The sequence below is a fragment of the Melozone crissalis genome, unplaced genomic scaffold (genome assembly GCF_028551555.1).
Source record: "Melozone crissalis strain CALT ecotype California unplaced genomic scaffold, PUWL_Pcris_2 ptg000042l_1, whole genome shotgun sequence".
Lineage (NCBI taxonomy): Eukaryota > Metazoa > Chordata > Aves > Passeriformes > Passerellidae > Melozone > Melozone crissalis.
Window position 1 is genome coordinate 49,660,324 of NW_026535820.1, and position 17,011 is coordinate 49,677,334.

Genomic DNA, 17,011 nt, shown 5'->3' on the forward strand with positions numbered 1-17,011 from the left:
GTCATTTCTCTTCAGGGACAGGGGTTTTTATTCTCCTTTTGATTTTTCCTCTATCTTATCTTGAGGTAATGTCTTAAAGTTGTGGAAATTGAATTCAAAGACTAATGGATTCCTGTGTACTTTCACTTTCCCAGGAACAGCTTGAGAACATAGACTCCATAACTCTTTTGTTTTCACCTCCAAAAGATGCAAAACAGAAATATTCATTCTTATGTCATGAAGTTACACACTAATGCCCTGTATCTGCATCACATCCATGTAAATAGCTTCTACATATTTGCAAGTTATCTTGACATTCCTGTGACTCTAAAGTTTTTTGCTTTCAACAGAGTGTCACAGACCTGATGCACATCTCACAGCAAGCTACTCAGGTGCTTGTTTGGAACCACAAACACACAGACATTCCTTCCCCTCCAAAAAGAGGAGTTCAGTGTGAAAGAAACTTGAGACACATCCTTGGGGCTGGCAGAAGAGTATGATAGAAGGACTAAACAAAGAATAATAAAGAAATATTTTTTATAAATAATCTGAAAGTCAACATAGTAAAAAGATAATCAGGAGTGTGTTCTTATGTCTGGCTGAAGGGTCTCTGAGGTTGAATCCTCTTTATTGTTTTTATGGTAAGAGATAAGTGACTCAATAGTCCACATAACATTGTCAATGTGTATCTTAAGTTTCATTATAAAAAAGACATGAAAAATGGCTCATTAATAGAGAGAAAACCTTGAAACGTTATTATTTTGTAGGTGTTTTTTTTTTTTTTTTTGAAACATCTGCAGGTGTTGATTTTCTTTAAAGTCAACATTAAAAAATGGAAATGCTATGGATATGTGCTTCCTGTATTGTCAAAACTGTTTCTCCTTTTCCATAAATTTGAGGTTTTATATAGTTCTTTTTTTACAAAATGTGGATAAACCCTTCAACTTTGTAAGATCACATGATTCACTTATATTCCTTTTTTTCTGTGTTGTGAAAAAATAAGTGCATTGCAAAACCATATCCAGCAAATATATTTAAAAAAAGAATAGCTGCTGATTGTCATTAAGGCTGTAGGAAATATGCAAATGTACACACTTCTTTGAAGGACTAGAACATTAACAACTTTAATTTAATACTAGTTAGACTTTGTTTCTTGGTTCCCTTTATTTAAAAGAAACTATCAGTAATGTACCTGATTTTTCTTATTGTCTCAAAGCTCCAATATAAGATTGTTATATAATAACCTTCCTTTTATTATTGATGCTAGCTTAATTATCCAATTTCTTTGAAGGTATATTAAAAATTGTTTTCATATCTGCCAGAATAAACTTTAATAGTTCCTTAGATCCCTAGGCATCGATCTGTTCAGTCGTCTCAGTGGTCATATGTTCATGTAAGAAGGTATGTGTGAGTAAACTTCACCACGAAACTGTATTATTCTGCCATGTAGCAATACAAATTGCGAGTCAGAGCGCATTTATTTATAATGACCTTTTCAAAATAGTCCTTTCTGCCTTCTACACTGCATTCCCTTTGCAGAGCTCTCTCTCCATATTGTTCTTGCACAGTACATTGCAACCACTAATCTGATATAAGAAGATGCATTCAAAAATGAAGTGTTGCACAATACAAATTTTCCTTTGTTCAGAAAGACTGGACAGTTCTTTATGATTGACAAACTACATAAGTAGTCTTTTTATAAATTCTAATTTATTTAATAAAAATACAAAAATATAAATATACATATATAAAAATATCAGGATGAATCAACACACAGACATTTTTAACTCAATAAATATGGCAGTAATATTAATCTTTTTAAAGTATATTTTTGAGATTAAGTTACAATGCAGATGCACACTATCCAACATAGTAGGAAAGGTAAAGCAAAGCAATTTAAAAATATGGAGTTTCCATGTAATCATCAAAGGCGCAAAAAGCCTTTTATTGTCTTTTCATTCCCTATAAAACCCTTTCATCAGAGGTTTCTAGGCATAGAAGGTTGGTTTTAGTGTTTTTTAAAATCTCAATCGTTCATATTCATTCACGTTGACTTATTGATTAAGCAAACCCTTACTAAGACAACACCTATTTTTTGTAAATATTTTATTCCCAAGTAAGAGAGTAGGCCACTTTATTTATCTAGTAACATAGACATGAATTCCACTAACATTGACCAGGTCACAGATTACTTCCTCAGTCTCGATCACTGTCCTCTCCACCATACATATCTGCCAGCTTTTTAAACCGAGGTCCCCAGTCACTGAGGTAATCGTAGTCTTGGTTGCCTTCTGTGGTAAGTGATTCCAGGGAGCTGAGAGAATTTGCTATGGAATCATTTCCTTCGTAGGCATATGTTGCTAATGAATCATAAGGAGGGGCAGCTGGGTCTGAATCATTTTCCTTTAGCCTTCTATGAATAAAATCTTGAACATCGATGTTTTCCCAAAGAGGTGCAGTCCGCCTTATCTGAAATATTGTTTCTGGGATAACATCTCTTCTCATCTTACTTTCCTCCCTTGCTTCTGGATTTCTCAGTGTGCCAATGTCAAAAGCCTGTGTGTCTTCTTCCCCACCTCCTTCGTCGTTGTAGGTCACAATATTGTCCCGAACATCATCTTTTGAGATGATCAAGGGTTCTTTCTTCCTCTGTCTCTTGAGAGCCGTAAACAAGACCACTAATACTAAAAGGAAAAAAAAAAAAAGTGAATGAAGGAACAGTGCAGTGATAAACCTTATCTCCAAGTTAATAAGGGAAAGTATCAATGATTTGATAGCAATCAAAAATTTATTCCTTTTTTTCAAACCTAAGGGAGAAATGATAAAAATATTTTTTATTTTAAATAAATTTGCAACTAAGCTGAAGTTGAAAAGTAAACAATACCATACAATATTATCTTACTGATTTTGATTTTCTTTTTCTAAGCAGCACCTTTCTGGCAGTCACTAAGGGTCCTTTCATCAAATGTATTTGAATCTTCTCGGCAAAAGGTATTCACACTCTTGAAAGCTAGTGATTTAGGTATTCCCAAGTGTCTAATTCACTTTTGAATATGGGATCTACAGGTCCCTCTGAAAATAAGAGCCTGAAGACCTTAAGCTATCAATATAATTGACAAAACTACTTTTGCTTCAATGACTGCAAGAATTGAAATCCAGTCTTTGTTACTAAATGTTTCTTTTGAAAAAACATGATTCCCTTAGTTTATGAAACTCAAGTTGAATAACTCTTCTGAAGAGGTAAGGATTGATACAAAAATGAAGCTCTCTAACGGGAGATAAAAAAATGAATTTAGGATTTTTTAAATACATTCTGGTGTCTAAATGGTATTGATTTCAGTAGCAATTCAATGCTTAAGTGCATGTAAAAATCTGGCTCTCTCTCCAGCAGCTGGAGTAAACAAGAGAGGCCAGAAAGATCATCCGTCAAGGAGACATAACAGTGAACCATAAATTACAACAGTGCTGAATGGTTTAGTTGAGTCCTAGGAGCTAAGTTTTTACTCTGAATCATCTGAATATTGGTGAATAAAAACTAAGGTTTGACATGTTGCAGGTGGGGAGAGTGGAATAGAGATCTTCACATGCCATGATATTATGTTGTGAATCTAAAATAAATAGAAATATGTTCCATTCAGTATTCTTTGGGTTTTCTTCCTTTTACCTGTACAGAGGCTCTTCTTTTCATAATACTAGATTAGAAACTACACACTTTAGTAGTTTAAGAATTCCATGTAGGAGAAAAGGGCATATCACTGAGAGGGTATTGTAAAGTGAGTTTCACAGGCTGGTACTTAATATGTCTCGCCTATGTTGGGCATGTTGGCACCAGTTTACTATTATAACACACAACCTTGTTGAAAAATTAAATAAGATGCTGAGTATCACACTAGCTGTAGACTAAAAATTCTGTTTAGATACTCCACAGCCACATATTTCTTTGAATTCAAATACATCAGCAGTGCTAAGCAGAGCAGGGCCTCTAATCCTGGGGCTGAGACAAGAAGTAGTCAAACTTGTTCTGCACAGCAATGGTTCCTGATCTTCTTCTGAGTCTCATATTTTGTTGCTGTGACCCTAAGGCTCATTAAACTTTGATAAGTTCAAATTTTAGTACAGATTTGTTCAATCTGTACTCAAGCATTGCAGCCAATCAGAGCAATGTTTTCATTCTGAGCTAGTAAGGGCGTGTATTTCACGCTCCTTTTTCTCCTGCTCTTGTTGGGGCATGCAGGATGGCTTTAAAGATGCAGAGCTTGTTGACATGATGATAAGAACTGTGCAAGGTGAAGAGCTAGGTCTGGCAGAATTTGAACCATAATTTTCTCCTGAGCTTGGTGTCTTTCAAGTTCTGCCTCTGGGCAGAATATCAGCAGATTCCCTGACTATGCCTGGACAACATCCTGGGGAATCCAAAGGAGCTGATGCTAAAACCAGGCCAGTAGCAATTCCTCAATCTAAGCAGTTTATCAGTTTGCTAGAGCTCAAGTATTTTCCCTCCCTTAAGCACAGTACAGATACTTTTTATAGATATCGCCCTTCTTCTAATACCTATAGCAAATATTAGGAGGATCACAGAATTATCTTGAATCTAGGGTAAAAACTGGAAAAAGAAAAATATATCCCCTTATAATTATATAAACTAACACCTGTAGCTTCCCACTGACCCCTTGGCAAGCTATGTTTACTAGAACAGGTGGAAAAGGAAAGAGCTTTTCTGCAGAGTTTTATTGGAAAGTAGAGGTGATACTTTTCTTGTAAAACATGTAAGTTGAAATTTTTATGTTCTTAACACCAGATAATGAGCTAAAATTTATTCTACTTCCTTCATATGTATCCACATCTTTCTAATGTTTCTACCTTCCAAACACTTGTCTGACTTCTGTTCTTATACTTATTTAATCAGCAGTTCTCACTATCACTTGCAAGAAATTGAGTATTTCGATCCTACGCTTTTGAGCTAAATATTTTCTGTACAGGAAAAATCCAAATCTTTCATCATTAAATAGCTAATATAATTCATAACATTGTTGCAAAACTTAGCATAGCCTCAGAAATAGGATTTTAAAGTTCTGGATCTAAATGAAGGTCTGATTATGGTACGAATATTACTCAAATGAGCATGGTAACTAAAACTGACCCTGTGTTTTCAATTGTATTTAATCTGAATAGCACAGTCTCACTCTTCTCACGCAATCTTGTAAAGAGTAATGATGATATTTTTCTAGAGGGTCATGTGAATAAGGGTTTTAAGGGTATCAAGACTCTCAAAGTGACTAGATCTTTGTCTGGTCAAGGAAACACCTCTTCACAGGTACCTACTTAGCAGGATGATGATGCAGAGGAGAATGGCCACCAGAGCCCCCGTGCTGAGGCCGGCAGGGAGCAGCAAGGCCTCGGCGCTGCAGGACTGCATGTTGCCCCGGCTGTCACAGGCGCACACGCGGATGGTCAGCGTGCCCGTGCTGCTCTGGATCGGGTAGTCGTTGTCAAATATGATGATGGGCAGAAGATAGGTACTCGTCTTACTACGGCTGTATCCGTTTCTTCTGGTCATAATTCCCGCTGTGTTATCTAGAATGGAAAGGCAGAATCAATAAGTGTTTCTGAATTAAGTTTTATGTGATATTGGGGAGGGAGATATTAGGGTCAGCAGTTACCTTTGTTGTCTACAACAGAAAAGTTTGGATGAACAGCAAATTCTGGCACCAACTCAAAGAAAAATTTGTGTCCTCGAGGAGGCTGATCTTTGTCGATTGCACTCACAGTCTGTATGAGCTATAAAGAAAAGAGCATTTCATGCTATTTTAGAAATCTTGTGTTTCAATTCTCTGCTTTTCATGTCCCATAAAAATCCAATGACTCTCTATCTGAAGACAAAAACTGATGTCCTAAGCCAAATGTTTCCCAAATAAATACAGTAGAGGTTACAGTAAACAAATTATTTTATGGCTTAAACACATAGCAAAGGATGAAAAAGAGTCCAGTCCTCACTGCAGAACAGCCATGTGCTTTGATTTGTACTCAGTATCTTGCAGTGATACAGAAACATTTGCCCTCCTGAATAAGCCATAAACCTCCTGTGGCTTCATGTAGCAATGACAGAGTGTGCTGTGTAAACCAGTTGTTAAGTGGGTCTAATTCTCAATCCACCTCATCTGCTCCTGGCGATAAATTGGAGTACTGCACTGGCAGGATTCTCAATTCTCCTAGCGTAATAAAAAGAGAAGCTTTACTCCCTCCTAAATTGAAACCTCTGGCTGTGGAGCTTAATAGCTGCCCTAACAAGGCCACTCAAGCCCAGCTGGGAAGGAGTGATAATAGTGCCAGAATAGGGTCAGAGCAGAGTGGGCTGAAAGAAAGGAGAGGCTTCAGCAGTACCTCTGGATTGCATAGGCTTTCCTGTTGCATCAAAATGTGCAAATGTGTGTACTCACATTTATGTAGACACACATAAATGCTAAAAATTTGACTATTTTTTTAATCTATCTTCTGCTGGACTGACAGAGAGGCTAAAGGAAACAGCTACAGAACTGAGGAAGGAAAAGTTACATGGGAACAACTGTGGTTTATGAATTGACTTGCAACATTTAACACCATGCCTCACTGCATGAGTCACAGGAACTCCAGAAAGGTCTGTGAGTGGCTGTTCTGTCATTTGCCCTTCCTGGTGGGTGTCACAGGAGAGAGTAACCCATAGTCCACCTTGGCTTGCAAGGACAGGCTTGCGTTCAATCACAAAATGACAAAACTGGTAGCATGAGAATAGGAGTGAGTCTCGACTGAGGATGCTGTAACTCAGTACAGGTACATTACTATGCCACTTAAAGGCAGAATGATTTCAGCAGCTAAACATTTTTCTTTCAAAGCCAAGAGAGAGCCGATGACTGTCTTGAGTTTTCAGGTGTTTCCAGTGTTCAGGGTATCTTGAAATCCCACAGATATCAAAGCCACTTGCTATCAAAGACTCTGTTTTTCTTTTATTTCCAGAGAAGGCGCAGATTGACTTCTTCCAGAAATACAGTAATTGAAAAGTAGCACTAATATGATCTGTAAACTTTGTTGCTATCAAATAAATAATTATTTTTTCATATATACTGTCTTGGAACATTGACCTTAATGGGACTTGAGGATAGAGTTAAATATTTGAAGGTATGTAGTATCTCACAGAATGAATCATTTTATTAAAGTGGTTTTTTGCTGTTATCATTCAGAAAATTGCTACTGCTAGTGCTGTATTGCACCACGAAAATTTGATCCATTTTTTCTAGTTTGGATAATTTGATTACAGTTAAAAATATTGAATTATAATTTTAAAAACCCCAAAACAAAAAAGCCAAAACACAAAACAGAAACAGTTGAGGGGTCTGTGTTTAGCTCATTCACTTTCCAACAGCTCCTTCTAAAAAAAGCACAAAATATTTTTTATAATTTATTTTTATTTTTGAGGTATATTGAGGAACTTGAATGGTAATTTTTAAACATCAGCCTTGCACAAAAGGATGTGACTATGCTCAAAGCAGGATAATGCAGTTTTTCTAAGTGTTATTAGAGTAATAACCACATATACTACATGTACTACTTTCACTTTTAAAGCATTTAATGTTCACTGATCTTTTGATTTTTTTCAATAATTTTTAGCGGTTTCACAAGATTAATCAAATCCTTGTTTATGGTGAAGTATCATGTTTAGAGTGTATCTACATTGCAGTTCATGTCAATAACTTCCCAATGTTCAATTGCTTTTGTCTTTCCTGTAATCTGCCTCTGGAAGTGTTAGTACAGAAAGCAAGACCATGATTGGGTTTAATTTTAGTTTTCCACAGTTTAAAAATACTGTTAAAAAACCACCCAAAATTTTTTGATTGGGCTACAATATCAAATTTAAATGAGAAAATTTTCCTTTCACATTAGCACGAGTTTGAAAATACAGAAGAAATAGAAAAGTACCAGGGAGAAGATAGAATTAGAGTAAGTGACAACATTTGTGTGGTTTACAATTACCTGCTGAAAAACTCAAGGAGAAAATGTCCTGCTGCAGTAACTATCAGAAATTGTAATTGAGTATCTTGGGTCTTTTTGAGATGTAGTCATTCGGTGTTTGTAAGATTTGAATCCCTTCATGTGCAAATCACATGGAGAAATACAATTTTACCAGGCACAGAGGAACCTAATTACAACAAATAATTATTGTTGAGGGTAAAGCTGAGGGTAAAAACCCAACCTCATTACCTGATCTAACTGTTGGCAACATAAATTGAGAACCAGCTGTTTGCCTAGCAGAGAAAAATGACAGATTAAAAGAACAATGAGAAACCATGATTGCAGGTGAATTGTTCCAAATGATGAACAGGTGAAAGGAAATTAGAAATCTTATCTAATTAAGGATTTTTCTTTTTCACTTTTATAGCTGTAAATAAAAGACAATGCTGTCAGTGATAATCACCACAGAAATGAAAGTGGTCTGGGCTATTTGTAAGTATCTCATTTATATGAAGAAAAGTTAGTATTCTTTTGTGTTCATTTTGTGATTTCATTTCAGTAATATATTCACCCATTTTGATGCACTTAGGGACATTGAGGTAAGATCACTCTTCATCAGGACTTGAGAACAAGGTCTCTGATGCTGTAAGATTTATGACAGAAGAGTTATTTCAAGAAAATTACTTTTACTCACATATATTTCAAGCAGATCAAGCTTGGAGAAAATAAAACCATTCTCATTATTTTCTTTCTTTCATACCTTCCCATGTGAATGTGCATATTTCAGAAAATACAGCACTATTGTCACTATTTTGAGAGCTGCCTATGCATGTGCATGAGCACTTCTGTGTATTTAAAAAAAAACCAGTGTCATACTCTTGAGTGGATCTTAATGGGTCAATTCAAGTTTTTAGGGTCACTTTTCTTTGAGGATGATAAAAATTAAAACATAGGCATTGACATGAAGTGTTTTTACATTCAGGACAAGATATTTGTAGCAGTTTTACAATGTGAAATAAGTAGCTAGAAGAATTACTCCCAATGGAAACTTTTCTTAATGATCTTGGGACCAGTGCTCATTTAGCCATGCTGTTTAGCAGTGCTCTGACAATGACTGATGTCTTGGGAAGGGTGTTTTTTAATATCTTTTTCAATGACATAGGCAGTGAGACCAAGTGTATCCTCAGCAAGTTTGCAGAAGACACGAGGCTGAGTGCTGTGGTTGACACAACAGAAGGAAGGGATCCTGTCCAGAGAGACCTGGGAAATCTTGAGAAATAAATCTATGAGAATCTCACAAAGTTCAACAAGTCCAAGTACAAGGTGCTGCATGTGGGCTTAGGACAATCCTAGACAAGAGCACAGAATGGGAGAAGATGTCACTGACAGCAGCCTTGCAGAGAGGAACTTGAGGGTTCTGGTGGATGAAAAGCAGGACATGAGCCAACAAAGACCCCAGAAGGCCAACTGTATCCTGGGCTGCATCAAAAGAGGAGCGGCCAGCAGGTCATGGGAAGTGATTCTGCTGCTCTACTCTTCCCTTGTGAGACCCCACCTGGAGGGCTGAATTCAGGTCTGGAGTCCTAACCATAATGGAGATGTGAGCCAGCTGGGGTGAGTCCAAAGTAGGGGAACAAAGATGGTGGGGGGTATGGAGCATGTGTGCTATAAAGACAGACTGAGAGAGCTGGGGTTATTCAGTATGGAAAAGAGAAGGCTCTAGAGAGATCTTATTGTCATCCTCCAGTACTTTAAGAGGTCTTATAAAAGAGTGGAAGATTGACTTCTTACACAGGCAGATTGGGATAGGACAAAGGAGAAAGATTTTTAATTAAAAGAGGAAAGATTTAGATTAGATGTTAGAAAGGAATTCTTCACTCAAAGGACAGTGAGACACTAAACCAAGTTTCCCAGGGGCACTGTGAATGATGCATCTCTGGAAGTGTTCCAAGTGAGGATGGATGGAGCCCTGAACAACCCAACCAGTCTAATGGGTCATATTCCTGGCCATTGCCAAGGGAGTTGGAATAAGGTGGTCTTTGAGGTCCTTTTCAATTCAAATCATTGTATGATTCCATGATTCTATTTGTTTCTTTTATGATGAAGACAGAGATTCTGCTAAAGGGTTTGGACCTTTTTTCCACTGATTTTTTTTTTTTTCAAACTTCAATTACAATCCTGTTTCATATTGTTTGGCTTTTTTTTGACCTGGATGCTGTGATTTTAGGACTTGCACCACAGTTAAAACTATGATTGTAGTTTATGTTCAGGCTATTTTACAGTTATTCGTACTCATGTCTGAAAAAGTGGTTGGGGGTGAGTGGATGGCCTAAAAACAGATTCCTTCTATGTATCTCATACATCCTTAGGCAAAGGCTGCACTTTAAGATGTTTTAAAGACAGCAAGCAAGTAGAAGCTGGCTGGGGGAATTCTGAAATAGGAAGGGTCTCTGTGCACTTCAGAGCATGCTGTTAGCGTTCCTGAGGCTGCACTTGTACACACAGAGAGCTGCACAAGTAGAAGGTTTTGGTTGTAGGCTCAGCCTTGGGAATGCCTTTAAAAGAAATGTAGGAACCATTAAAGCAAATGCTAAGCTTTATAGCACAGAGGTCAGCACCATCTGGACACTTTTAAGACAGGCTTTTCAGTGTGTGCTGGCTTGCATGTCATGCAAATAAATGGCTGTTGCACCTTGCCTCCAGGGTGTATTCTTTAAAAAGCACAGCCACATGTTTCGAAAAGTTCCTTGGAGAAACATGAACAAGATGAGGTCCACAGGTGGGCATATGCAATATATTTTCAGGTTAAACATTTCTACTAATAAAACGAAACCTGAGACAAATAAAATGTTTGCTGCTACTTCTTTTCAAAATAGTAATGTATTGTTGGTTGTTATTTTATTTCTACACCTTTTTCTTTTACAAAATTCTTTCTTTCAAAATTCACTATATATGGTGAAAAGTAATGTCACTTTCACAGAAATTTAAAGATGGTCTGTGTCGTAGATCACCTTTCTGAAGTTTAAATACAACATGATTGTCATATAAAAATTGTACTTCCAGTCACAAAGACTACTAGAGAAAGATATTGTTAAGGTACAGATACAGTAGCAACTTCTGAATTTTTGTCGTTTCTGTATGTAACAGAAGAGAGGAGCAGGCTTTTAATCCACTTGAAGAATTTGGGCTTTCATTTTTTGTTATATCATGCTCTTAGTTAAACCTGGTGGTTGTACAACAGAAAAATAAAAGTAATAAAAGACTTAAAAGTATCGCTTAGCACTTGAGAAAGAAATGTCTAGGAACTGTTAGTGTTGGTTTTTGTCTAACATTTTTTAAGTGGTATAGAAGAGAACATAAATTCTGTATCTCAAAGCAAGCACTGGCTTTCTTGAAAGTTGTTGAACTTCTTTGGTGCTGCAAATGTTTTTCTAGGAATCTGGAAAGACCTCACCACTTTGTCTGCAATAAACTATGGGGAGAAAAAATCCTGTGAGAGAGACAATATATGGCAATCATGAGAACAATATGTGCAAATGTTATGGAGAAACAATGGAAGAACAGATTTTTTTCTCCTATCCTTTCCTCCTCTTACCCCTTTTCCTGCCTGTATGATCTGGTAGGGTCAATCACTAGCTAACCTTGAATGTATTACTAACAGCAAGCATAAATAAGCATCACAGAGGTTAAGTAAAAGACATGATGGTATGGCCCATAGGAGTGTTTCAAAACCAATGCAGCTGTCAGTGGATGTCCATCTTGCCAGTATGTGGCCTGAGTGATCACACTTGTACAGACACAATTCTAGGCTATACCCCTGTAAGGTGCTAGCTACAGAAAACAGCCTCCATCACACATGTGCAAGCTTGAATAGATGCCTGTCACAGCACAAAACTTCACGTTCAGTAATGCAAAGGAGTTTGGTTTCCAGAGCTTGGCTCTGTTCCACAAATGTGTTGGCAGTTTTAAGCAGGACTGAATGCTTATCAAAATTTGGAAAACTCTCACTTCAATTCTTACTTAAAAAGAAAGATTGTTAGCATGGGTCTCTCACTAAAATAAGCCAAAAGGTGTCTACCTAGTGAAGCAGCTACAATGTATATAAAGACATGACTGATAATTAGCAATGCAGGCTTGAGAAAAAGTGATCTCTCTCTGATTCATTTTAAAAAGAGAGGGAGGGTATGGAGAGTAATGAAAAGAAAAATCAGCCAGGTCTCTGAAGGAGGAAACAAACTTTCTATGTTCTGTTGTCTGAAAATCTGTGAATGGCAAGAAAGAATATTGCATCAGTGGGCAAAAGTAGTGACCCAGGTTGTTTTCTTGATGAATGTTGAAATTAGCTAAATTTTTGCCAAAAATAAACTTTGCAATAAACTATGGAGCTAAACTTTTACCAACAAGTTATTCAGTTAAATCAGTCTCCTTCTCGAGTATATCTGCCTGGTTTCCATGGAGAGTACTCATCCTCTAATCCAGCTAAAAAGACCCAATTAATTCCTGTGACAAGGGCATGAGAGACCTTGTGCCAAAGCCTTCCCCACAACAGTCCCTGTGGCTTCAGGATTAGGGGTTTCTAAATTGCATGAGAGGAAGTCTGCTCCCTACTTTTCTTTAGCCTATGTACTAGCCAATGAAATAAGATTCTCATGTTGACAAAAGTATTTCAGCCTAATGAACACACATTTTTATTAACCTTTTATGATAAGGCTTATCCCCAGTCATACCATTGTTGCTTGGAGACAAAAGAGTATTAGACACTCTGTAGGATTTTCTTTCCTCTGACCCTCCTAAGGCTATCTGAAAACCATGAGTGAAGCATCCAATATCTGTTGATGCTGAGAATGAGTACTGTTGCCTGGTGGCAGAGAAACAATATTTGATCATTCTGATGCTTCCTGATGTACCTGAGACTCAGAAAGGAGTGCGACTAATAGCTGGTCCTGGTTTAAAAAAAAAAAAAAAACAAAAAAAACCCAAAAACCTAAATATATTTATCTTCTCAGCCTGATTCTTTTGTTATGGCACCAGATGCAGAAGCAGTGCTGTGATGGGTCAAGAAGCAATAATGGTTATAATCAAAAAGCTGGTTTAGGCGATCTCTAAAATAGGTTGGAAGAGTACTAAACGAATACGTTTCCATTTTTCTTATACTATACAGGGACTGCTAGACATGAGCAATACAGGTTCTCTGGAACTTAGCACATTTGGCCAAAACATTCAAGTTCATATTTCTATATTCATTGCTATTTTAAGCACCAAAATAAAAGCACTCTCATGTATTGAAGGTAGTCTCTCTTCTGAAATACTAAGTCAATTAGACATAAATGTCCAGGTACAAATTCAGGTGCCGCTCTTGAAGACCTCAGCTGTTAAGAAATAGAAAACGAAAATGAATCTCTCATTTTTTTGTAGCTATACTTGGTGCACACTCTATTTCTAGTATTTTTGTGGGATTTTCCTATGAGGGAAAATAATTGCTGAAATTACATTAGTAAATTAGATATGTAGGAGGTCTGGAAAACAACATGCATACCTATCAAATGGATCTCTGCCATACCTGCTATTAGGTAAGTACAGAATTTACCAGAAAGGTAAATGATATTTCATACATTCATAGGTATTTCACCAAGTATGCTAGACTAGATGGAAATTCGATTAAGGAAATTGACAACCAGTCTGCCTGGACTGAACTTCTTCAAATGTATGACAAAACCTGTGTTTGCTGGTTGGCGAAATTGCACAAGATTAATTTCAATTAGATCTTAATTTCTAGGCTTTCGAAACATTCTTTGTGTTGTGCAAATAAAATACATGACTCACCTTTCTACTAGTCATCACACTGAGATCTTAAAATTTATTTACCTCAATTTTGTCTTGTGTAATGAGACATTGTTACACTAACAGAATTTAGGCTCTATGGCATCTATTTGAACTTAATAGCGAGAATTATCTGAATGCATTCAGCTTAAAATTCATAAAGTGAAACTCTATGGATCTCACAGCCAAAAGCTTGGAGAATTTTTTTGTAAGTCTTGAACTGTATTCTTAAGTGGCAATTTATGTCACTGGTTAAGACAGGACGATGTGATTATAAACCTTAGTTGTTGTGAAAAGCACTCTGTTTTCATTTTTCTGGTATGCTAATTCCTTCCAGCTTTAATTTAATTCATCACTTCCTTTGAAGTGTATATTCATCTATTTATATAATTTACATGAAAAATAGTAAAACATTCTTTAAAAAAAGAATAAAAAAGTTGTCAAATACCTCTTCAAAGGGAAGTGATTTTTTTTCATCAAGGTATCTTCTTCCATCCTAGCCCATTTTGCCTGAATTCTGATATTATATTTAATGAATGAAAAATAAATAGAATTTTATGCGGTCTTCTTATAGTCCATTGTGTCCTTTTTTTTCTCCATTTTTTATTTATTTTTCTATCTGTTAAAAAATTTATAAAACATCACTTGAATTGGATCAGAATTGAGCAGAACACGTGTTCTTGCTCTGCATAGGGTTCTGCAATACCTGAAAAACTAAACTCATCTTAAGTACCATCTATGCTACCTTCAGTGAGGCCTCTGTGACTTAAATAAACACTGGTAAAAAATCAGGTAAAACATGAGCATGGTTCCTGATGCCTATCCCATCTTCATAAAGTCCTTGAATATTGCGTGGTCACTGTGCTCTAAAGAAAAACAAAATATTATACATTCTGATCCTTTCCACATATTTTCCATGAAGCCAGACTGTTTTGGCTGGGTGATGACAGCCTAAAGCTGGAGAGACACGAGGATAGACCTAAGCTCCTCTTAGGGCTTCATCCTGGCTAGTCTCTCCTAGAGTAGAAACCCACTCAAATTTGTGTAAGTGAAAATAATGATCTCAACTTTTTTCTTCCAGTCAAAAATTAATCAGTCTAGAGAAGAGGCTCACGTGTGAGCCATTTTAGAGAGATAATATTAGAGTACCTTATCTGCTACAAAATACACTTCTTTGGTAAATCTTGTAAAGAAAAAATCTTTATTCACAGGATTTTAAACTGAAGGACTGACTGGCATTAGCATAAATAGATGATGTCGTGAAGGCGGCAATATTAAGACATTTTTTTAATATGCTGGCTCTGAGTTCTCTTGGTTTATCTACTTACTTGAATCCAAATTATCACTTTGTTTTATCCTCAACTTTTTTTTCTTGTCTCTTAGAATTTTACAGAATTCTGAGGCAGTTTAGAAAGGAATATACGTGATCTTTGACCAGACTCAACACAATGCCAGACTGAGTTCTAACCTACAATGGAAACAGTTACACTGCCCTTTATTTTTGAAAAAGCTTGGTTTACACACCTTCTTAACTGAGACACAATAAAGATTTTCCTGCTTCATGTGCTTGAAGGTGTTGCTACATTAACTAAGCCAATGATAAAAATCCAGAAATAAACTTAATTATTGTACAGCATAAAGCATTTTGCATCATTATGCAAACCCATTTCTGAAACATATTTTCTGGTATTACAAATGAAAAATCACCTTAAAGTATCATTTTTTATTATATCCTATGCTATTGTACTAGGATATTATCTTTCATCTTTTATGTCCTTTTAGGAATCAACTTGTATTTTTTGCAGAAGATAGGAAATTAAGAGGCTGGGTTAGTCTACTCCTGTTCAAACTAATATGTTGAATTCTTCATGATGGCACTGCAGGATAGTTTCCTTACAAGTCCTTTGGTAATATCAGTATTGGTTTACCTGTCCTGCTTTTGCATTTTCACAAACAAATGTTTCATAGTAGTTGGCAAACTCTGGTGCATGATCATTTATGTCTAAAATCCGTATGAAGACAGGTATTTGGCTACTTTGTTTAGGGTTATCTGAAAAAAAGAAAAAATATTACAATACAAAGAGATATGTATATGAAAAAAATCCAATACTTTTTTTCCAAAAGATATTAGAAATGTTCAATTTTCTTTATTGTAGTAAAACAATTATATTTCATTTTCTGATGACATACATTACATATACATGAAAGTCCTATGTATAATTGAAAAAAGTTTTTCTATTGTTTTATATATATATATATATATGTGTGTGTGTGTGTGTGTGTGTGTGTGTACATATCATATAAAGTATGCTCAAATTGATTTACATTAAAAACAGATCACTGAGTTGCTAGGGAGTTGTCCTATTTATATCAGTTCAACAAATAATTAATTGCAAAAGTTGTTCCATGAGGCTGAGCTGTTAAGAACATTTACCTTTTCAAATCAATAACGCAGTAAAAGAGTGTCAGTGAACAACTCTACCACCACAACCACACCCAAACACAAAACCATAAAAAACCCAAACCAAAGTTTCCTTTCTCCCCTAACTATAAAAAACAAAATAATAAAATGATATATGCAGGATATGATCATCAATCAATCTTCCCAAACTTCCAAATTCAAGGTATTGCCAGAGAGGATTCTCGCACTATGCATATTGAAAATGTAGAACATTTTTAACCACACAATGTAAAGTATTTTAGAGGAAAAGGTAAAAGCTATAAATCTCTCTGAAAATGGAGATATGATTAATCTCTCCACATTACCCAATTCCCAGACTCTTAAGCACATTGACTCTAGGGGAATCTATAGGAGAATAAAGGAAGGCAGAAAAGTTTTTCCCTAAAATCATACGTTTTCCCCTTTGACGACTGTTGCCTCAGAAAAAAGATAGGCAAGATACATCCATCCTGAAAGTATCTAAGAGAATAGTAAAGAATCCAGGTGAAAGATTAAGCCCACAGTTTACTTCAGATATGGAGGGCAAAAAATTTCCCTAGTCTTGACTTCATACAAAGCCATTTTCTGAGATAAGTTAAATCAGTTGAGGTAAAGCATAATTTTTTTTTCTCATTTACAAAGGTTATTCTGACAAGGTATTTGTATGTCAGGGGCATTTTTTCCCTCTTTCCCAAGGATTTTCCCAAAGACTAAGCTTGGGATAGAGTCAGTGCACCAAATTATTTGATGTGAATTCTCAAGGAACCAGTTTACTTATCTAATGTATAT

The 17,011-nt window shown here is 36.1% G+C and overlaps 1 protein-coding gene across 1 annotated transcript in view; it reads right to left on the reverse strand.

The window, feature by feature from the left end:
- Nucleotides 1–1,695: 1,695 nt before the first annotated feature.
- The window catches only part of CDH9 (cadherin 9), a 97,265-nt gene continuing 81,949 nt past the window's right edge, over nt 1,696–17,011 (reverse strand). Inside the window, exons 9-12 of the mRNA XM_054285241.1 lie at nt 15,711–15,832; nt 5,640–5,757; nt 5,302–5,553; nt 1,696–2,663 (exon numbers count right to left, since the gene is read on the reverse strand). Of these exons, the coding sequence (XP_054141216.1) occupies nt 2,176–2,663; nt 5,302–5,553; nt 5,640–5,757; nt 15,711–15,832 (980 nt within the window). The 3' untranslated portion in view covers nt 1,696–2,175. The remainder of the gene's footprint in view (nt 2,664–5,301; nt 5,554–5,639; nt 5,758–15,710; nt 15,833–17,011) is intronic.